This window comes from Dendrobates tinctorius, unplaced genomic scaffold, assembly GCF_039654945.1.
Source record: "Dendrobates tinctorius isolate UK_male_01 unplaced genomic scaffold, ASM3965494v1 ptg000184l, whole genome shotgun sequence".
NCBI lineage: Eukaryota > Metazoa > Chordata > Amphibia > Anura > Dendrobatidae > Dendrobates > Dendrobates tinctorius.
Window position 1 is genome coordinate 16,286,131 of NW_027361851.1, and position 23,950 is coordinate 16,310,080.

The following is a 23,950-nucleotide window of genomic DNA, read 5'->3' on the forward strand; positions in this document are numbered from 1 at the left end:
TCAGTTCAAAAACTTGTCGCTTGCTCACAAATATGCAATTTTCTCAAAGGAGCATTGAGACTAGATTTTTATCCAATTCCATCTAATTCTCTCAATAGAACAAAGAAGTGGGTGAGAATTTAGCTGGCGCAAGACCATAAGTATGAAAATTACATATTTTTGGTCACATGACATTTGATTAATCTGACAACATGAGCTGAATACGTATAGTGTGTACAGTGGGTATGGAAAGTATTCAGACCCCTTTAAATTTTCCACTTTTTGTTTCATTGCAGCCATTTGGTAAATTCAAAAAAAGTTCATTTTTTTTCATTAATGTACACTCTGCACCCCATCTTGATGGTAAAAAACAGAAATGTAGAAATTTTTGCAAATTTAATAAACAAGAAAAACTGAAATATCACATGGTCATAAGTATTCAGACCCTTTGCTCAGACTCTCATATTTAAGTCACATGCTGTCCATTTCCTTGTCATCCTCCTTGAGATGGTTCTACTCCTTCATTGGAGTCCAGCTCTGTTTAATTAAACTGATAGGACTTGATTTGGAAAGGCACACACCTGTCTATATAAGACCTCACAGCTCACAATGCGTGTCAGACCAAATGAGAATCATAAGGTTAAAGGAACTAGTCATGGAGATCAGAGACACAATTGTGGCAAGGCACACATCTGGCCAAGGTTACAAAAGAATTTCTTCAGTACTCAAGGTTCTTAAGAGCACAGTGGCATCCATAATCCTTAAATGGAGGAAGTTTGGGACCACCAGAAGTCTTCCTAGACCTGGCCGTCCAGCCCTACTGAGCAAACATGGGAGAAGAGCCTTGGTGAGAGAGGTAAAGAAGAACCTCAAGATCACTGTGGCTGAGCTCCACAGATGCAATAGGGAGATGGGAGAAAATTCCACAAAGTCACCTATCACTGCAGCCCTTAACCAGTCTTGCCTTTATAGCAGAGTGAACCAACGAAAGCCTCTCCTCAGTGCAAGACATATGAAAGCCCGCATAGAGTTTGCTAAAAAACACATGAAGGACTCCAAGACTATAAGAAATAAGATTCTCTGGACTGATGAGACAAAGATAGAACTTTTTGGTGATAATTCTAAGCGGTATGTGTGGGCAAAACTAGGCACTGCTCAATACAATCCCAACAGTTAAACATGGTGGAGGCAGCATCATGCTATGGGGGTGATTTTCAGCTGCAGGGAAAGGATGACTGGTTGCAATTGAAGAAAACATTAATGCTGCCAAGTACAGAGATATCCTTAATGAAAACCTCTTCCAGAGTGCTCTGGACCTCAGACTTGGTCAAAGGTTCACCTTCCAACAAGACAATGACCCTAAGCACAGCTAAAATAACAAAGGAATGGCTTCAAAACAACTCTGTGACCATTCTTGACAGGCCCAGCCAGAGCCCTGATCCAAACCCAATTGAGCATCTCTGGAGAGACCTGAAAATGTCTGTCCACCAACGTTCATCATCTAACCTGACGGAACTGGAGAGGATCTGCAAGGAAGAATGGCAGAGGACTCCCAAATCCTGGTGTGAAAAACTTGAGCATCATTCCCAAGAAGACTCATGTCTGTATTAGCTCAAAAGGGTGCTTCTACTCAATACTGAGCAAAGGGTCTGAATACTTATGACCATGTGATATTTCAGTTTTTCTTTTTAAATAAATTTGCAAAAATGTCTACATTTCTGTTTTTTTTCAGTCAAGATGGGGTACAGAGTGTAATGAGAAAAAAAGAACTTTTTTGAATTTACCAAATGGCTGCAATGAAACAAAGAGTGAAAAATTTAAAGGGGTCTGAATACTTTCCGTACCCACTGTATATTGTATACTATTAAGATTCAGCAAGCTGCAGGGCTTTCTGAAAATTTGACCAGGGCTTGAAAATCTTTTTAAGGACAAGCTTGCTTTTCACAAAGTAAGTTGTTATATATCAAACCAAGAGTCTGATAATGGTTAACTTAGACAACAATTGCTCAAGGACAAAAAAGATGCATTTAGAAGGCACGGTTTTACAGCTGGATTTAATATACAGTATATTTAATTGTGACAGAATTGCTACATCAGTGTAAATGAATATTAAATATACAGGTGTAAGCAACCTTATTTCCATTTGTCCACTCTCCATGGGTAGTCCATATACCACAGAGCTTTGTTCACAGGACTCCTGTTACATGGATTTAAGGCCATTAAATGCTTGAGCATATCCTTGGCCTCTGATGTCAGTTTTTTCCAGTGCCAAGCTAATTGATCATGTCTTCCAGTTTCCTGCCATATAATAAAGTCTTCAAAAAATGGGTCAGACGATAATGTTTTTTCCCAAGGAAAATAGCCTGTTATCAAACAAAATAGTAGCACTCCAAAAGCCCATGCATCAAGAGTGAAATCTATAGGTACTGCTTCTCCATTTTGAGTATTACTTAATTCTGGTGCAGTGTAGGGGATGACGCCTGATACAAGTTTAAGCATTGTACCCCTTGGTCGAGTTAAGCCAAAATCTGTTAGCTTGATTCTTTGGCAATCACGACCAAACAACAGAACGTTTTCAGGTTTGACGTCTCGGTAGACCAGACCTCTGCTATGAATGAACTCAAGTGCACTGACTAGTTGATTGGTGCATACTTTAGCTACTGGCTCTGGCACACCTTCCTGCAATAAAAAGTAAAATATATATATATAAAAAAAATAAAACATTACAACATTTCTATAAAATAGTCATGTCTAGCTTCTCTATTTGCAATTTTAAAGGGATTGCAGCGACTGGTGCAGATGGAAATAAATATGGTGGCCATTCAGAAAATGTATCCATTCTAGTTTATAGAGAGGGATTACAGGGGGAGTTTCAGTATACGCTCCTGGTCATGGCATACCCTTTGTTAGAATAATGAGAAAGATTTGTGTGTTCAGCCTAGCGAAATGAAAATATTAGTTTATTGTGATTTCAATGAAACAGATGCACAATGCTTCACAATGAACAGGAGATTGCTGACAAATTTCAAGTGCTAGCTGCTATCTTCTGTTTAATTGGAAGTATTTTGGATCCTCTTTAATGAAAAGTCCCAATAAATGAATGTTTTTAAATCCCTTTGCTGGACACACAAGATTTTTTTTGCTATTTCAACTATCCATCTAAGATTAAATCGAGATCTGTGCTGGAAATTCCTCTCCAGGATGTGGGTAAGTGAATGCCAATTTTTTTTCTCTACACACCCATTGTTAGGCCTTGTTGCAGGAGCACCAATGGGCCAACTAGGTGAGGAGGTTCCTCAGATCATGTGATTTCTTTTTACCATGCCATCTGAATGTTGAAACTACTGGGATTGAAGCTAGCTCTGGTCCCAGCAGTTGCATAGCTGTTTATTATACTTGTGACAGGCACAACTCTTATGAACATGCCATCCCTGTGACATACATGTTCATCTTGACAAAGGGAGTATGGGATACCCTAGGGAAGGGCTACAGAAACAATTGTGGGAAAGGTCTGCACAAATGACTCTCTAAGGTGTAAGTGGATTTTAAGAGACCACTGCCGTATGACCCCAAGGTCAGGTACCAGAATCAATAAAAGTGTGGATGTTCAAATCTTTGGCTACAACTGGCAGATGTAATGCATCATGATAAGCTACATTTATACAGCATTTTTTGTTTTATATCCATCAAAAACAGACCATTTTTCTCTAATGTGTTATCCACAGTTTTTAATATATTGACATTTAGCAATGGTTTAGATAGCAGTGGATAAAGCACAGATGGAAAACATAAGTATAACGGATGTCTTCACTTTTTCATTTGTTTTAATGGATGTGCATAGACTTTCATGCAGGTGTTTAACCCCTTCACCCCCAAGGGTGGTTTGCACGTTCATGACCGGGCCAATTTTTACAATTCTGACCACTGTACCTTTATGAGGTCATAATCCTGGAACGCTTCTATGGATCCCGGTGATTCTGACATTGTTTTTTCGTGACATATTGTACTTCATGTTAGTGGTAAAATTTCATTCAAATAACTTGCGTTTATTTGTGAAAAAAATGGAAATTTGGCAAAAATTTTGAAAATTTTGCAATTTTCCAACTTTGAATTTTTATGCCCTTAAATCACAGAGATACGGCACACAAAAAACTTGATATCTAACATTTCCCACATATTTACTTTACATCAGCACAATTTTGGAACCAACATTTTTTTTTGTTAGGAAGTTATAAGGGTTAAAAGTTGACCAGCGATTTCTCATTTTTACAGCACCATTTTATTTTTAGGACCACATCACATTTGAAGCCACTTTGAGGGGTCTATATGATAGAAAATACCCAAAAGTGACACCATTCTAAAAACTGCACCCCTTAAGGTGCTCAAAACCACATTCAAGAAGTTTATTAACCCTTTAGGTGCGTCACAGGAATTTTTTGAATATTTAAAAAAAATGAACATCTAACTTTTTTTCACAAAAAAAATATTTCAGGTTCAATTTTTTTTATTTTACCAAGGGTAACAGGAGAAATTGGACTGCAAAAGTTATTGTGCAATTTGTCCTGAGTACGCTGATACCTGATTTGTGGGGGGAAACGACTGTTTCGGTGCATGGCAGAGCTCAGAATGGAAGGAGCGCCGTTTGATTTTTTCAATGCAAAATTGGCTGGAATTCAGATCGGACGCCATGTCACGTTTGGAGAGTCCCTGATGTACCTAAACAGTGGAAACCCCCTACAAGTGACCCCATTTTGGAAACTAGATCCCCCAAGGAACTTATCTAGATATGTGGTGAGAACTTTGAACCCACAAGGGCTTTACAGAAGTTTATAACATAAAGCCGTACAATTAAAAAATCACATTTTTTCCACAAAAATGATCTTTTCACCCCAATTTTTATTTTCCCAAGGGTAACAGGACCCTAAAAGTTATTGTGCAATTTGTCCTGAGTATGCTGATACCCCACATGTGGGGGTAAACCACTATTTGGGCGCATGGCAGAGCTCGGAAGGGAAGCAGCGCCATTTGACGTTTTTGGCTGGAATTGAGATCAGACATCATGTCGCGATTGGAAAACCCCTGATGTACCAAAACAGTGGAAACCCCCCACAAATGACACCATTTTGTAAACTAGACCCCCTAAGGAACTTATCTAGATGTGTGGTGAGAACTTTGAACCCCCAAGGGCTTCACAGAAGTTTATAACATAAAGCCGTACAATTAAAAAATCATATTTTTTCCACAAAAATGATCTTTTCACCCTCAATTCTTATTTTTCCAAGGGTAACAGCACCCTAAAAGTTATTGTGCAATTTGTCCTGAGTACGCTGATACCCCACATGTGGGGGTAAACCACTATTTGGGCGCATGGCAGAGCTCGGAAGGGAAGCAGCGTTATTTGACGTTTTTGGCTGGAATTGAGATCGGACACCATGTCACGATTGGAAAACCCCTGATGTACCTAAACAGTGGAAACCCCCCACAAATGACACCATTTTGTAAACTAGACCCCCCAAGGAACTTATCTAGATGTGTGGTGAGCACTTTGAACCCCCCAATGCTTCACAGAAGTTTATAACGCCAGGGCGTGAAAATAAAAAATTCGTATTTTTTCCACAAACATGATCTTTTAGTCACCATTTTTTTTATTTTCCCAAGGGTAACAGGAGAAATTGGACCCCAAAAGTTGTTGTCCAATTTGTCCTGAGTACGCTGATACCCCATATGTGGGAGAAAACTACTGTATGGACACACGTCGGGGATCGGAAGGGAAGTAGTGACGTTTTGGAATGCAGACATTGATGGAATGGTCTACGGGTGTCATGTTGCCTTTGTAGAGCCCCTAATGTACCTAAACAGTGGAAACCCCCCACAAATGACCCCATTTTGAAAACTAGACCCCCTAAGGAACTTATCTAGATGTGAGGTGAGCACTTTGAACCCCCAAGGGCTTCACAGAAGTTTATAATGCCAGGGCATGAAAATAAAAAAATCATATTTTTTCCACAAACATGATCAATTATTCCCCAATTTTTTTATTTTCCCAAGGGTAACAGGAGAAATTGAACCCCAAAAGTTGTTGTCCAATTTGTCATGAGTACGCTGACACCCCATATGTGGGAGAAAACTACTGTATGGACACACGTCGGGGCTCGGAAGGGAAGCAGTGCCATTTTGGAATGCAGACTTTGATGGAATGGTCTGCGGGTGTCATGTGCGTTTGGAGAGCCCCTGATGTACCTAAACTATTGAAACTCCCAACAAGTGACCCCATTTTGGACACTAGACCCCCCACGGAACTTATCTAGATGTGTGGTGAGCACTTTGAACCCCCAAGTGCTTCACAGAAGTTTATAACGCTCGGACGTGAAAATAAAAAAATCATTTTTTTCCACAAAAATGATATTTTTGCCCCCAATTTTTTATTTTCCTAAGGGTAACAGGAGAAATTGGACCCCAAAAATTGTTTTGCAATTTGTCCTGAGTAGGCTGATACCCTACATGTGGGGGTAAAACACTGTTTGGGCGCATGGCAGAGCTTGGAAGGGAAGGAGCACCATATGACTTTTTCAACTCAGAATTGGCTGGAATTGAGATCAGACGCAATGTTGCATTTGGAGAGCCCCTGATGTGCCCAATCAGTGGAAACCCCCAATTCTAACTCCAACCTGAACCCCAACACACCCCTAACCCTAATCTCAGCCCTAACCCAAGCCCTAACCCTAGCCCTAACCCTAACCCTAGCCCTAACCCTAACCCTAACCCTAGCCCTAACCCTAGCCGTAACCCTAGCCCTAACCCTAACCCTAATGGAAAAAAATACTTTTTTTTAATTTTATTATTTTTCCCTAACTAAGGGGGTGATAACGGGGGGTTTGATTTACTATTTATGGCGGTTTTTATGTTTGGCAGCTGTCGCACGCTAAAAGACGCTTTTTATTGTAAAAATAGTTTTTTGCATCACCACATATTGAGAGCTATAATTTTTCTGTATTTTGACCCACCGAGTCATGTGAGGTCTTATTTTTTGCGGGACGGGTTGACGTTTTTATTGGTACCATTTTCGGGCACGTGACATTTTTTGATCGCTTTTTATTCCGATTTTTGGGACGCCGAATGAACAAAAACCAGCGTTTCATGAATTTCTTTTGGGGGAGTGCGTTTACACCGTTCCACGTGCGATAAAATTGATAAAGCGGTTTTATTCTTCGGGTCAGTACGGTTACAGCGATACCTCATTTAGGTCTTTTTTTATGTTTTGTCAGTTTTATGCAATGAAAACTATTTTATATAAAAAATAATTATTTTTGCATCACTTTATTCTGCGAGCTATAACTTTTTTATTTTTCCGCTGATGATGCTGTATGGCGGCTCGATTTTTGCGGGACAAGATGATATTTATATGCATCTTTTTGATCGCGCGTTATTACACTTTTTGTTTGGCGGTATGATAATAAATCATTATTTTTTGCTTTGTTTTTTATTTTTATTTTTTAAGGGCTTCGCTAAAGGGGTTAACTAATGGGACAGTTTTATAGGGCGGGTCGTTACAGACGCGGCGATACCTAATATGTGTGCTTTTATTGTTTTGGGTTTTTTTTATTTTCAAAAAATGAATTTATTGGGGAATATTTTTTTTTTTTTTTTTACTAATTTATTTGGAGATTTTTTTTAAAATTATTTTTACACTTTTTATTTTTTTTTACTTTATTACATAGTCCCAGGTGGGACATCACTGTCCTGTGACAGATCGCTGATCTGTCACATCACAGATCACTGTGACAGATCAGCAATCTGTCACTGGCATTGAAGAAGACTTCCTCTTGCCTGCGCTTTGCAGGCACTGAGGAAGCCAGCTTCCTCCAGGCCCCCGAAAGCCCCCGTCGCCATCTTGGATTCGGGGGCCTGGAGGAAAGGAGCCCCCCGCAGCAGCGCTGCACATTGCGCTGCCGTGGGGGCTCAGGGAAGCACGGAGGGAGCCCCCTCCCTGCCGATGTTTCCCTTTAACTCCCGGTACACCGCGATCATGTTTGATCGTGGTGTGCAAGGGGTTAACGTGTCGGGTTTCACATAGTGCCGGGTGTCAGCTGTGATAATCAGCTGACACCCGGCCGCGATTAGCGGCGCTCACCACGTGGGCGCCGCTGATCGCGGTAGACGTACTATCCCGTCCATGGGCATAGGGGCCCGGGTCCCATGGACGGGATAGTACGTCGGATGTCAGGAAGGGGTTAATGCAATCTTTTTTTTTTTGCCACAAATGACCATTTGGATATTAATATCCTCATTCGCGGGTTATACAAAATCATGAACTGAAAATTATCCTTTTGATCAAACATATAATTAACTCACCCTAATGTAATGGCTTGAACTGTTTATCTATGGTGAGGCTGTGATGTTAGATGATATTGATGATGTTGCTAATTGCAACTGATTTTCCAGCTATGCATTGGTCTTAAGCACACATGACTCGTGATGCTAAGTTTTGTAAAGAACGTCTCTGAGCAGTAAGTTGTTCTGAACCCAGATATATATTTCAATGCAGGTCTGCTCAAAGTGGGAGCTTTATCACTACTCATGTATCATTTACAGCATTTAAGCAGTGGGATGTCTGCTGAATACATCACATAGCAGACACAGAGAATGCATTTTATGCATCATATAGGATATGCTGTAAAGATCACATAGGAGACACTGAGAATGCATAACAGGTTTCACATAGGAGACACCAACACTGCTTTACACATCACATACAATGAAGGAAATAATGATCTGATCCCTTGCTGATTTTGTAAGTTTGCCCACTGACAAAGACATGAGCAGCCTATAATTGTAAGGTTAGGTTAATTTTAACATTGAGAGATAGAATATTAAAAATAAAATCCAGAAAATCACATTGTTTAAATTATATAAATTTATTTGCACTTTACAGTGAGAAATAAGTATTTGATCCCCTACCAACCATTAAGAGTTCTGACTCCTACATTAATGCTGCCAAGTACAGAGATATCCTTAATGAAAACCTCTTCCAGAGTGCTCTGGACCTCAGACTTGGTCAAAGGTTCACCTTCCAACAAGACAATGACCCTAAGCACAGCTAAAATAACAAAGGAATGGCTTCAAAACAACTCTGTGACCATTCTTGACTGGCCCAGCCAGAGCCCTGATCCAAACCCAATTGAGCATCTCTGGAGAGACCTGAAAATGTCTGTCCACCAACGTTCATCATCTAACCTGACGGAACTGGAGAGGATCTGCAAGGAAGAATGGCAGAGGACTCCCAAGTCCTGGTGTGAAAAACTTGAGCATCATTCCCAAGAAGACTCATGTCTGTATTAGCTCAAAAGGGGCTTCTACTCAATACTGAGCAAAGGGTCTGAATACTTATGACCATGTGATATTTCAGTTTTTCTTTTTAAATAAATTTGCAAAAATGTCTACATTTCTGTTTTTTTTCAGTCAAGATGGGGTACAGAGTGTAATGAGAAAAAAAGAACTTTTTTGAATTTACCAAATGGCTGCAATGAAACAAAGAGTGAAAAATTTAAAGGGGTCTGAATACTTTCCGTACCCACTGTATATTGTATACTATTAAGATTCAGCAAGCTGCAGGGCTTTCTGAAAATTTGACCAGGGCTTGAAAATCTTTTTAAGGACAAGCTTGCTTTTCACAAAGTAAGTTGTTATATATCAAACCAAGAGTCTGATAATGGTTAACTTAGACAACAATTGCTCAAGGACAAAAAAGATGCATTTAGAAGGCACGGTTTTACAGCTGGATTTAATATACAGTATATTTAATTGTGACAGAATTGCTACATCAGTGTAAATGAATATTAAATATACAGGTGTAAGCAACCTTATTTCCATTTGTCCACTCTCCATGGGTAGTCCATATACCACAGAGCTTTGTTCACAGGACTCCTGTTACATGGATTTAAGGCCATTAAATGCTTGAGCATATCCTTGGCCTCTGATGTCAGTTTTTTCCAGTGCCAAGCTAATTGATCATGTCTTCCAGTTTCCTGCCATATAATAAAGTCTTCAAAAAATGGGTCAGACGATAATGTTTTTTCCCAAGGAAAATAGCCTGTTATCAAACAAAATAGTAGCACTCCAAAAGCCCATGCATCAAGAGTGAAATCTATAGGTACTGCTTCTCCATTTTGAGTATTACTTAATTCTGGTGCAGTGTAGGGGATGACGCCTGATACAAGTTTAAGCATTGTACCCCTTGGTCGAGTTAAGCCAAAATCTGTTAGCTTGATTCTTTGGCAATCACGACCAAACAACAGAACGTTTTCAGGTTTGACGTCTCGGTAGACCAGACCTCTGCTATGAATGAACTCAAGTGCACTGACTAGTTGATTGGTGCATACTTTAGCTACTGGCTCTGGCACACCTTCCTGCAATAAAAAGTAAAATATATATATATAAAAAAAATAAAACATTACAACATTTCTATAAAATAGTCATGTCTAGCTTCTCTATTTGCAATTTTAAAGGGATTGCAGCGACTGGTGCAGATGGAAATAAATATGGTGGCCATTCAGAAAATGTATCCATTCTAGTTTATAGAGAGGGATTACAGGGGGAGTTTCAGTATACGCTCCTGGTCATGGCATACCCTTTGTTAGAATAATGAGAAAGATTTGTGTGTTCAGCCTAGCGAAATGAAAATATTAGTTTATTGTGATTTCAATGAAACAGATGCACAATGCTTCACAATGAACAGGAGATTGCTGACAAATTTCAAGTGCTAGCTGCTATCTTCTGTTTAATTGGAAGTATTTTGGATCCTCTTTAATGAAAAGTCCCAATAAATGAATGTTTTTAAATCCCTTTGCTGGACACACAAGATTTTTTTTGCTATTTCAACTATCCATCTAAGATTAAATCGAGATCTGTGCTGGAAATTCCTCTCCAGGATGTGGGTAAGTGAATGCCAATTTTTTTTCTCTACACACCCATTGTTAGGCCTTGTTGCAGGAGCACCAATGGGCCAACTAGGTGAGGAGGTTCCTCAGATCATGTGATTTCTTTTTACCATGCCATCTGAATGTTGAAACTACTGGGATTGAAGCTAGCTCTGGTCCCAGCAGTTGCATAGCTGTTTATTATACTTGTGACAGGCACAACTCTTATGAACATGCCATCCCCGTGACATACATGTTCATCTTGACAAAGGGAGTATGGGATACCCTAGGGAAGGGCTACAGAAACAATTGTGGGAAAGGTCTGCACAAATGACTCTCTAAGGTGTAAGTGGATTTTAAGAGACAGCTGCCGTATGACCCCAAGGTCAGGTACCAGAATCAATAAAAGTGTGGATGTTCAAATCTTTGGCTACAACTGGCAGATGTAATGCATCATGATAAGCTACATTTATACAGCATTTTTTGTTTTATATCCATCAAAAACAGACCATTTTTCTCTAATGTGTTATCCACAGTTTTTAATATATTGACATTTAGCAATGGTTTAGATAGCAGTGGATAAAGCACAGATGGAAAACATAAGTATAACGGATGTCTTCACTTTTTCATTTGTTTTAATGGATGTGCATAGACTTTCATGCAGGTGTTTAACCCCTTCACCCCCAAGGGTGGTTTGCACGTTCATGACCGGGCCAATTTTTACAATTCTGACCACTGTACCTTTATGAGGTCATAATCCTGGAACGCTTCTATGGATCCCGGTGATTCTGACATTGTTTTTTCGTGACATATTGTACTTCATGTTAGTGGTAAAATTTCATTCAAATAACTTGCGTTTATTTGTGAAAAAAATGGAAATTTGGCAAAAATTTTGAAAATTTTGCAATTTTCCAACTTTGAATTTTTATGCCCTTAAATCACAGAGATACGGCACACAAAAAACTTGATATCTAACATTTCCCACATATTTACTTTACATCAGCACAATTTTGGAACCAACATTTTTTTTTGTTAGGAAGTTATAAGGGTTAAAAGTTGACCAGCGATTTCTCATTTTTACAGCACCATTTTATTTTTAGGACCACATCACATTTGAAGCCACTTTGAGGGGTCTATATGATAGAAAATACCCAAAAGTGACACCATTCTAAAAACTGCACCCCTTAAGGTGCTCAAAACCACATTCAAGAAGTTTATTAACCCTTTAGGTGCGTCACAGGAATTTTTTGAATATTTAAAAAAAATGAACATCTAACTTTTTTTCACAAAAAAAATATTTCAGGTTCAATTTTTTTTATTTTACCAAGGGTAACAGGAGAAATTGGACTGCAAAAGTTATTGTGCAATTTGTCCTGAGTACGCTGATACCTGATTTGTGGGGGGGAACGACTGTTTCGGTGCATGGCAGAGCTCAGAATGGAAGGAGCGCCGTTTGATTTTTTCAATGCAAAATTGGCTGGAATTCAGATCGGACGCCATGTCACGTTTGGAGAGTCCCTGATGTACCTAAACAGTGGAAACCCCCTACAAGTGACCCCATTTTGGAAACTAGACCCCCCAAGGAACTTATCTAGATATGTGGTGAGAACTTTGAACCCACAAGGGCTTTACAGAAGTTTATAACATAAAGCCGTACAATTAAAAAATCACATTTTTTCCACAAAAATGATCTTTTCACCCCAATTTTTATTTTCCCAAGGGTAACAGGACCCTAAAAGTTATTGTGCAATTTGTCCTGAGTATGCTGATACCCCACATGTGGGGGTAAACCACTATTTGGGCGCATGGCAGAGCTCGGAAGGGAAGCAGCGCCATTTGACGTTTTTGGCTGGAATTGAGATCAGACATCATGTCGCGATTGGAAAACCCCTGATGTACCAAAACAGTGGAAACCCCCCACAAATGACACCATTTTGTAAACTAGACCCCCTAAGGAACTTATCTAGATGTGTGGTGAGAACTTTGAACCCCCAAGGGCTTCACAGAAGTTTATAACATAAAGCCGTACAATTAAAAAATCATATTTTTTCCACAAAAATGATCTTTTCACCCTCAATTCTTATTTTTCCAAGGGTAACAGCACCCTAAAAGTTATTGTGCAATTTGTCCTGAGTACGCTGATACCCCACATGTGGGGGTAAACCACTATTTGGGCGCATGGCAGAGCTCGGAAGGGAAGCAGCGTTATTTGACGTTTTTGGCTGGAATTGAGATCGGACACCATGTCACGATTGGAAAACCCCTGATGTACCTAAACAGTGGAAACCCCCCACAAATGACACCATTTTGTAAACTAGACCCCCCAAGGAACTTATCTAGATGTGTGGTGAGCACTTTGAACCCCCCAGTGCTTCACAGAAGTTTATAACGCCCGGGCGTGAAAATAAAAAATTCGTATTTTTTCCACAAACATGATCTTTTAGTCACCATTTTTTTTATTTTCCCAAGGGTAACAGGAGAAATTGGACCCCAAAAGTTGTTGTCCAATTTGTCCTGAGTACGCTGATACCCCATATGTGGGAGAAAACTACTGTATGGACACACGTCGGGGATCGGAAGGGAAGTAGTGACGTTTTGGAATGCAGACATTGATGGAATGGTCTACGGGTGTCATGTTGCCTTTGTAGAGCCCCTAATGTACCTAAACAGTGGAAACCCCCCACAAATGACCCCATTTTGAAAACTAGACCCCCTAAGGAACTTATCTAGATGTGAGGTGAGCACTTTGAACCCCCAAGGGCTTCACAGAAGTTTATAATGCCAGGGCATGAAAATAAAAAAATCATATTTTTTCCACAAACATGATCAATTATTCCCCAATTTTTTTATTTTCCCAAGGGTAACAGGAGAAATTGAACCCCAAAAGTTGTTGTCCAATTTGTCATGAGTACGCTGACACCCCATATGTGGGAGAAAACTACTGTATGGACACACGTCGGGGCTCGGAAGGGAAGCAGTGCCATTTTGGAATGCAGACTTTGATGGAATGGTCTGCGGGTGTCATGTGCGTTTGGAGAGCCCCTGATGTACCTAAACTATTGAAACTCCCAACAAGTGACCCCATTTTGGACACTAGACCCCCCACGGAACTTATCTAGATGTGTGGTGAGCACTTTGAACCCCCAAGTGCTTCACAGAAGTTTATAACGCTCGGATGTGAAAATAAAAAAATCATTTTTTTCCACAAAAATGATATTTTTGCCCCCAATTTTTTATTTTCCTAAGGGTAACAGGAGAAATTGGACCCCAAAAATTGTTTTGCAATTTGTCCTGAGTAGGCTGATACCCTACATGTGGGGGTAAAACACTGTTTGGGCGCATGGCAGAGCTTGGAAGGGAAGGAGCACCATATGACTTTTTCAACTCAGAATTGGCTGGAATTGAGATCAGACGCAATGTTGCATTTGGAGAGCCCCTGATGTGCCCAATCAGTGGAAACCCCCAATTCTAACTCCAACCTGAACCCCAACACACCCCTAACCCTAATCTCAGCCCTAACCCAAGCCCTAACCCTAGCCCTAACCCTAACCCTAACCCTAGCCCTAACCCTAACCCTAGCCCTAACCCTAGCCGTAACCCTAGCCCTAACCCTAACCCTAATGGAAAAAAAAACTTTTTTTTAATTTTATTATTTTTCCCTAACTAAGGGGGTGATAACGGGGGGTTTGATTTACTATTTATGGCGGTTTTTATGTTTGGCAGCTGTCGCACGCTAAAAGACGCTTTTTATTGTAAAAATAGTTTTTTGCATCACCACATATTGAGAGCTATAATTTTTCTGTATTTTGACCCACCGAGTCATGTGAGGTCTTATTTTTTGCGGGACGGGTTGACGTTTTTATTGGTACCATTTTCGGGCACGTGACATTTTTTGATCGCATTTTATTCCGATTTTTGGGACGCCGAATGAACAAAAACCAGCGTTTCATGAATTTCTTTTGGGGGAGTGCGTTTACACCGTTCCACGTGCGGTAAAATTGATAAAGCGGTTTTATTCTTCGGGTCAGTACGGTTACAGCGATACCTCATTTAGGTCTTTTTTTATGTTTTGTCAGTTTTATGCAATGAAAACTATTTTATATAAAAAATAATTATTTTTGCATCACTTTATTCTGCGAGCTATAACTTTTTTATTTTTCCGCTGATGATGCTGTATGGCGGCTCGTTTTTTGCGGGACAAGATGATATTTATATGCATCTTTTTGATCGTGCGTTATTACACTTTTTGTTTGGCGGTATGATAATAAATCATTATTTTTTGCTTTGTTTTTTATTTTTATTTTTTAAGGGCTTCGCTAAAGGGGTTAACTAATGGGACAGTTTTATAGGGCGGGTCGTTACAGACGCGGCGATACCTAATATGTGTGCTTTTATTGTTTTGGGTTTTTTTTATTTTCAAAAAATGAATTTATTGGGGAATATTTTTTTTTTTTTTTTACTAATTTATTTGGCGATTTTTTTTTAAATTATTTTTACACTTTTTATTTTTTTTTACTTTATTACATAGTCCCAGGTGGGACATCACTGTCCTGTGACAGATCGCTGATCTGTCACATCACAGATCACTGTGACAGATCAGCAATCTGTCACTGGCATTGAAGAAGACTTCCTCTTGCCTGCGCTTTGCAGGCACTGAGGAAGCCAGCTTCCTCCAGGCCCCCGAAAGCCCCCGTCGCCATCTTGGATTCGGGGGCCTGGAGGAAAGGAGCCCCCCGCAGCAGCGCTGCACATTGCGCTGCCGTGGGGGCTCAGGGAAGCACGGAGGGAGCCCCCTCCCTGCCGATGTTTCCCTTTAACTCCCGGTACACCGCGATCATGTTTGATCGTGGTGTGCAAGGGGTTAACGTGTCGGGTTTCACATAGTGCCGGGTGTCAGCTGTGATAATCAGCTGACACCCGGCCGCGATTAGCGGCGCTCACCACGTGGGCGCCGCTGATCGCGGTAGACGTACTATCCCGTCCATGGGCATAGGGGCCCGGGTCCCATGGACGGGATAGTACGTCGGATGTCAGGAAGGGGTTAATGCAATCTTTTTTTTTGCCACAAATGACCATTTGGATATTAATATCCTCATTCGCGGGTTATACAAAATCATGAACTGAAAATTATCCTTTTGATCAAACATATAATTAACTCACCCTAATGTAATGGCTTGAACTGTTTATCTATGGTGAGGCTGTGATGTTAGATGATATTGATGATGTTGCTAATTGCAACTGATTTTCCAGCTATGCATTGGTCTTAAGCACACATGACTCGTGATGCTAAGTTTTGTAAAGAACGTCTCTGAGCAGTAAGTTGTTCTGAACCCAGATATATATTTCAATGCAGGTCTGCTCAAAGTGGGAGCTTTATCACTACTCATGTATCATTTACAGCATTTAAGCAGTGGGATGTCTGCTGAATACATCACATAGCAGACACAGAGAATGCATTTTATGCATCATATAGGATATGCTGTAAAGATCACATAGGAGACACTGAGAATGCATAACAGGTTTCACATAGGAGACACCAACACTGCTTTACACATCACATACAATGAAGGAAATAATGATCTGATCCCTTGCTGATTTTGTAAGTTTGCCCACTGACAAAGACATGAGCAGCCTATAATTGTAAGGTTAGGTTAATTTTAACATTGAGAGATAGAATATTAAAAATAAAATCCAGAAAATCACATTGTTTAAATTATATAAATTTATTTGCACTTTACAGTGAGAAATAAGTATTTGATCCCCTACCAACCATTAAGAGTTCTGACTCCTACAGACCAGCTAGATGCTCCTAGTCAACTTGTTACCTGCATTCAGAGGCGTATCTAGAAGGGGGCAGCCAGGGCATGTGCCCTGGGTGCAGTCGGGCCACCTAATGCGGCGGTCCAAACTGTCACCCCCCGGCGACTGCATTCTGCCACCCCCTGCCTGGGAGTCGGTAGTTCTGTGTGTTGACTGTCAAGCTGACAGCTGGAGCAGAGAAGCTGCACGCGCCGGCTCCCAGGGAGCAATTGTACTGGCGTCTGTACAGACGCCAGTACAATTGAAGCTCTGACTGCCGGGTCAGAGAGACATCAACAGCGTGATCAGGTCATGTGTGCAAACGCTGTTGGTAAGTGTGCTCCACTCTGGAGCTGAAGAACCACCGATGATTAGGGGGGGCACTTTATGTGTGAGGGGAATTGGCATGGGGATGGGGGGTTATTTAATGGACGGGGGCACTTTATGTGTTGGGGGATTTAGAGTGGGGATGGGGGGTTATTTAATGTGTGGGGGCATTTGGAGTGGGGATGGGGGATATTTAATGTGGGGGGATTTGGAGTGGGGATGGGGGTTATTGTGTGGAGAGATTTGGAGTGTGGGTAGGGGTACTTAATGTGTGGGGAGATTTGGAGTGGGGATGGGGGGATTTAATGTGTGTGGGGGGGATTTGGAGTGGGGATGGGGGGATTTAATGTGTGTGTGGGGGATTTGGAGGGGGATGGGGGGATTTAATGTGTGTGGGGAGATTTGAGGACACAAAATGAAGAGTATTTATGAGGAAACAGTATGGCGGTGAGTGGGGGGATGGGTGCATACTGTATGGGAAGTGAACGGGTAAATGTATGTGGACACAGTATGAGTAGCGATGGGAAAAATGTATGTGTACACAGTATGGGGAGTGAGGGTGATAGGATGTGTGCAGACAGTATGGGGAGTTATGGGTATGTGTGAGCAGACAGTATAGAGTGAGGGGGTAAATATATGAGGAGACAGTATGATGAACAGGGGGATGTTAGAGGAGACAGTATGAGGAGAGAGGGGAATAGTGTGAGGTGACAGTATATTGCACATATTTTTATTCAGGAACATTATAATGACACTTCTATCTTTAAGGGCGTCATGTGGAGATTTACTGCAGAAGACCGGAGAAGATGGAAGTCTGCAGAGACGAGATGTGGATGAGAAAACTCATGGGGTCTGGACAAGAAGAAGAAAAGAAGGAAATGACTACAGAGACGACGTCATCTATAAGGTACTTGGATGTAAATATTATTTGTCTTACTGACTAATTCTCATGTTTTTATTTGTTAGGAACATTAAAGGGGTTGTCCAGGTCTGTGCTGAGTCTGCAGTCATTCTATGTGACTGCACACTTCTGAATTCTCACAGTGCTCACAGTGCTCACGCTGTTAGGATTCTCTCGTGCCGGTAATTTACATACATGCGGTAACGTGCTGACTAGACATGTGTGGCCTCACTCAATGAAAATGAACTGAGCGAGGCTGGGCTCGACTAGTCGGAATGTGGCCACAAGTATACAAATCACATGCTTGTGCTGACATGACCATGTACTTCTGCCACCAGTACGGGAGAATCCTAAAAGTGTGCAGTGCATTCATTGTGAGAATTCAGAAGCCTTCAATGTCATGACTCAGCTCTGCAGGTTCCAGTATTCATCACATGGTCACTTCACTCATATGCGATTTTCATACTTATGGTCCTGTGACAACGAGCTTCTCTTCCTGCTTCTCTCAGTTTTTCACTGAACATTGAGAGCATTAGGGAAAGCAGCTCGTCAGTACATGACTAAGTGTGCAAATCGCATGTATGCTGGGGGGGGGGGGCGCTGAACCAAATTCTTGCCCCGGGTGCCAGAAAGCCTAGATACACCTCTGCCTGCATTAAAGACAGCTGTCTTACATTGTCACCTTTATAATAGACTCCCGTTCACAGACTCAATCAGTCAGACTCTAACCTCTACAATATGGGCAAGACCAAAGAGCTTTATAAGTATGTCAGGTACAAAATCATAGACCTGCACAAAGCTGGGATGGGTACAAAATCATAAGTAAGATGCTGGGTGAGAAGGAGACAACTGTTGGGGCAATAATAAGAAAATGGAAGAAGTACAAAATGGCTGTGAATCGACATTGATCTGGGACACTATGCAAAATCTCACCTCGTGGTGTATGCTGGATCATGAGGAAGGTGAGAGATCAGCCTAAAACTACATTGAGGAAAATTGTTAATCATCTCAAGGCAGCTCGGACCACAGTCACCAAGAAAACCATTGCTAACACATTACGCTGAAAAGGATTAAAATCCTGCAGTGCCTGCAAGGTTCCCTTGCTCAAGATGGCACGGCACATGTGCAGGCCCATCTGGTCAGATGAGACAAAAATTGAGCTCTTTGGCATTAACTCAACTTGCCGTGTTTGGAGGAAGAGAAATGCTGCCTATGACCCAAAGAACTGTCCCCACTGTCAAGCATGGAGGTGGAAACATAATGTTTTGGGCGTGTTTCTCTGCTAAGGGCACAGGACTACTTCACCGCATCAATGGGAGAATGGATGGAGCCATGTACCAAAAAATCCTGAGTGACAACCTCCTTCCCTCCCCCAGGACATTAACCCCTTACCCCCAGAGCTTTTTTCGTTTTGCGTTTTCGTTTTTCACTCCCTTCCTTCCCAAAGCCATAACTTTTTTATTTTTCTGTCATTATGGCCATGTGAAGGCTTAGTTTTTGCAGGACGAGTTATACTTTTGAACAACACCATTAGTTTAACCATGTTGTGTACTCGAAAATGGGAAAAAAATTCCAAGTGTGGTGAAATTGCAAAAAAAGTGCAATCAAACACTTGATTTTTGGTTGGATTTTTTTGCTAGGTTCACTAAATGCTAAAATTGACTTGCCATTATGATTCTCCAGGTCATTGCGAGTTCATAGACACCAAACATGTCTAGGTTCTTTTTTATCTAAGCGGTGAAAAAAAATTCCAAAGTTTGCTAAAAAAAAAGAAATTGTGCCATTTTACAAGACCCGGAGCTTCTCCATTTTTTTGTGACCTCGGGTTGAGTGAGGGCTTATTTTTTGTGCGACCGAGCTGACGTTTTTAATGATACCACATTTGTGCAGATCTGTTATTTTGATTGCCTGTTATTGCATTTTAATTCAATGTCGCAGCGACCAAAAAAACTTAATTCTGGCATTTCGATTTTTTTCTCGCTACACTATTTAGTGATCAGGTTAATCCTTTTTTAAATGATAGATCAGATGATTCTGAACGTGGCGATACCAAATATGTCTATGATTGATTTTTTTTTAATTGTTTTATTTTGAATGGGGCGAAAGGGGGGTGATTTGAACTTTTATTTTTATTTTTTAAATATTTTTAAACACTTTTTTTTACTTTTGGCATTCTTCAATAGTCTCCATGGGAGGCTAGAAGCTGCCACAACTTGATCGGTTCTGCTACATAGAAGCGAGGCGCAGATCACCTCTATATAGCAGAATTACTGCACTGCTATGAACGCTGACCACAGAGTGGTGCTCATAGCAGTCCGGCATCAACAACCATAGAGGTCTCAAGGAGACCTCTGGTTGTCATGGTGACGAACCGATATCATAGTTTGACAGTGGCATTGAACTAGTTAATAGGCTCGGGTGGATCGCGATTCCACCTGCGCCTATTGCGGGCACATGTCAGCTGTTCAAAACAGCTGACATGTCCTAGCTTTGATGCGGCTTACCACCGGAGCCCACATCAAAGCAGGGGTACTGCCATCGGACATACTATACTGTCCGATGGCAGTAAGGTGTTAAAAATGGGTCATGGCTGGAACTTCCAGCAAGACAATGACCCAAAACATACAGCCAAGGCAACAAAGGAGTGGCTCAAAAAGAAGCACATTAAGGTCATGGAGTGGCCTAGCCAGTCTCCAGACCTTAAGCCCTGTGGTGTAGTGACCACTGTGTCCGCTAGGGGGTGCTGTGTGGGTGTCCCAGGACAGGCGTATAAGCATTTCCAGTGTCCTGATAGGAGTAGGATGCTGAATGATCGTAATGTATCTCAAGGTGGGTGGCCTTGAGATGAATTCTTGATTGTGCTGATCAGCAGAGCTGATCTTTCGTGCCAATGTGTTAGTTAGAAGCCTTCAGGTGGTTGATGAGACGGGTAGGATCAACTACCTACAAATCCACCCACGGGTGTGTTTAAGAACGCCATAGTAAAGTGTATATGCGTGTGTGAAGGACCTGTGATGAGGTCATAGCCATGTGACCCGGTGTGCGTGGATACGGACCATATAAGGTGGCCAGGGTCGGTCACATGGAGTGAATGCTTGGACCCGGTTGGTCCGTTTTGGAAGGTCTCGTCTGGGAGATGGGACTCCTTTCCTGACAGCATGTGAATGCTGTGTTTAATGGCTGCAAGTGTCTGACAGTTACCAGGGAGAGGGAATGAACGTCTGCAGTGAGCTGAAGCAGCCATGAGGTAACCCTGACGGGGTAAGAACTGTGAGGCTAGAAAGCCTGCGCAATGGAAACTGCATAACCTGTGTGAGTACAGGCTTAACAGTGGAGCTCTGTCATGGACGCTATGCTGTTGATATGGACTTTCTGTGGCTGTTTATGGTTTATGATGCCTGAATAAACCACATGAACTGATGATGTTTTATGGAAAACCTGTGCCGGATCTGGGTATTTGGCTGCAAAGCGAGTGTCCCCAACACGTATAACAAGTGCTACTTTTCAGCCCATAGAAAACTTACGGAGGGAATTGAAACTCCGAGGTGCCAAGCGACAGCCTCAAACTCTTAATGATTTAGAGATGATCTGCAAAGAGGAGTGGACCAAAATTCCTCCTGACATGTGCACAAACCTCATCAACAACAAAGAACGTCAGACTACTGTGTTTGCCAACAAGGGTTTTGCCACTAAGTATTAAGTCTTGTTTGCCAGAGGGATCAAATACTTATTTCTCACTGCAAAATGCAAACACATTTATAGAATTTATACAATGTGATTTTCTGGTTTTTATTTTTGATATTCTATCTCTCTAAAATTAACCTATCCTTAAAATTATAGACTGTTCTGTTCATGTCTTTGTCAGTGGGCAAACTTACAAAATCAGCAAGGGATCAAATAATTATTTCCTTCACTGTTGGTGACACAGGGATTGGAATATATACAGAGGGAAAAAAGTATTTAGTCAGCCACCAATTGTGCAAATTCTCCCACTTAAAAAGATTAGAGAAGCCTGTAATTGACATCATAGGTAGACCACAACTATGAAAGTCAAAATGAAAAAACAAATCCAGAAAATCACCTTGTCTGATTTGACAAGATTTATTTTTCAAATTATGGTGGAAAATAAGTATTTGGTCACTTAAAAACATGCAAGATTTCTGGCTCTCACAGACCTGCACTTTCTTCTTTTAGAGTCTCCTCTGTCCTTCACTCATTACCTGTAGTAATGGCACCTGTTTCAACTGTTATCAATATAAAAGACACCTGTCCACAACCTCAAACAGTCACACTCCAAACTCCACTATGGTGAAGACCAAAGAGCTATCCAAGGACACCAGAAACAAAATTGTAGCCCTGCACCTGGGAAGACTGAATCTGCCATAGGCAAGCAGCTTGGTGAGATGAAATCAACTGTGGGAACAATATTAAGAAATGGGAAATATGTTAAGGAACATCCTTTCCAGGTTAATGACTTGTATATAAGGCAAAATAATTAACCCCAGACCAAATTGTTCCTCCCCCACTTGGGCTATGTGCAGACGCGTGTGATGACTCCTGGAGTGGACCCTCTGAGCCGTGATACCAACCCACCCTGGACAAGCTGACCTCCTGAGGACCACCCCCTATACAGGGAGCATCAGGGGCAGGCCCAGAGGAATAAAGTACCACGACTGCTGAAACCAGGGGGCCGGCTTGAAGGAGGCACGAGAGAGAGTGTTTAGCAGGGTGAAGACGGGGACACGCACGGTACAGGAATATGTAAAGCGTGTACTTGGGGCATGCTGGGTATTGAAGTGTGTAGAACGTGTACTTGGGCTTGCGGGGTACAGGATTGTGCAGGACGCGTACTGGGAAGCAAACCTGGGTACAGGATGGTGCAGGACGCATACTGGGAATCACGCCTGGGTACAGACTGGTGCAGGATGTGTACTGGGAAGCATGCCTGGGTACAAGACAGAGCAGAGCGCATGCTGAAAAGCACGCCAGAGTACAGGGTAGTGGACCTCAGTATAGAGAGCCACCATGCAGGCACCAAGAAGGCCTAGCAAAGAAGCAAAAGTGATAATCAGGCACCGCCTACAGGATGATTCGGCGGGAAGACGTGTGCTTTTAGTCAATAAGGAGGTGATGTCAGGTATAGATAGGTAGATGTACGTGTCATCGGCGTAGTGATGAGATTGCAAACCGTGCCATTACATCAGCTGTCCCAGGCTGAAGGTGTAGATGGAGAACAGCAGGGGTCCTAGAACTGAGCCTTAGGGAACACCGAAAGACAGGTGTCGAGGTGAGGAGATGGTGTGGGAGAGGGAGACAATGAATGTCCCCCTAACTGTCTTGTTGGTTTCTAAAGACTCTGCCAATAACCTCAAAAAGGCCATTTTCACCACCGGCCATGCCCTCATCAGCAGGGGTAGCAAAACTACAAGCCTTACCACCACTGGCATGATCATGCACATGGCAGCAAAGCACCTGACTTTGTTGGTTGAACACCAGGCTCCACGAATAGTGTCTGCGCATGATACCACTGTTTCTTCCGCTGTTGTGCGTGCAAGCCAATCCCCTGTCCATGGTGCATACAAAGATGCCTCCTGCCCTGCATCTGTAGTTGCACACAACTCAACTAGCACCATTAACAAGCACATCCACGTCCTTTTCCCAACGCAGCGTTCAGGTGTCCTTACCCCAGTCCTTGGAACGCAAGTGGAAATATGCAGCCAACACCACAGTACTAAATTCACACATTTCTCATCTGCTTGCGCTTAAATTGTTGCATTTAGGCTCATGGGAGATGGAAGCTTTCCGCAACCTGATGGTGGTGACCGTAACTAGGTACTCGGTCCACACCCGCCACTCTTTCTCCCGGTCTGCCATCACGACATTATGCAAGCAAGCATGTGTCCCACAACTTTACCTGGGCCCTCAATAATGCTGCTACAGGGAAAGTGTACCTAACCTCAGACACATGGACAAGTGCTTGTGGGCAGGGATGGTACATCTCGCTGATGGCACACTGGGTTAGCGTAGA

The 23,950-nt window shown here is 41.8% G+C and overlaps 2 protein-coding genes across 2 annotated transcripts in view; both read right to left on the bottom strand.

Moving 5' to 3' along the window:
* Positions 1–2,106: 2,106 nt before the first annotated feature.
* On the bottom strand, positions 2,107–2,872 carry LOC141055099 (serine/threonine-protein kinase SBK2-like). Its single transcript, XM_073552052.1, has 2 exons — positions 2,861–2,872; positions 2,107–2,658 (listed from the first exon to the last, which is right to left on the bottom strand). Exons 1-2 carry the CDS (start codon positions 2,870–2,872, stop codon positions 2,113–2,115), a joined length of 558 nt encoding a protein of 185 aa, XP_073408153.1. The 3' UTR covers positions 2,107–2,112.
* Positions 2,873–9,833: 6,961 nt separating this feature from the next.
* Positions 9,834–23,950, bottom strand: part of LOC141055140 (serine/threonine-protein kinase SBK2-like) — a 183,114-nt gene continuing 168,997 nt past the window's right edge. The window contains exon 4 of the mRNA XM_073552121.1: positions 9,834–10,385. Within this exon, the coding sequence (XP_073408222.1) occupies positions 9,840–10,385 (546 nt within the window). The 3' untranslated portion in view covers positions 9,834–9,839. The remainder of the gene's footprint in view (positions 10,386–23,950) is intronic.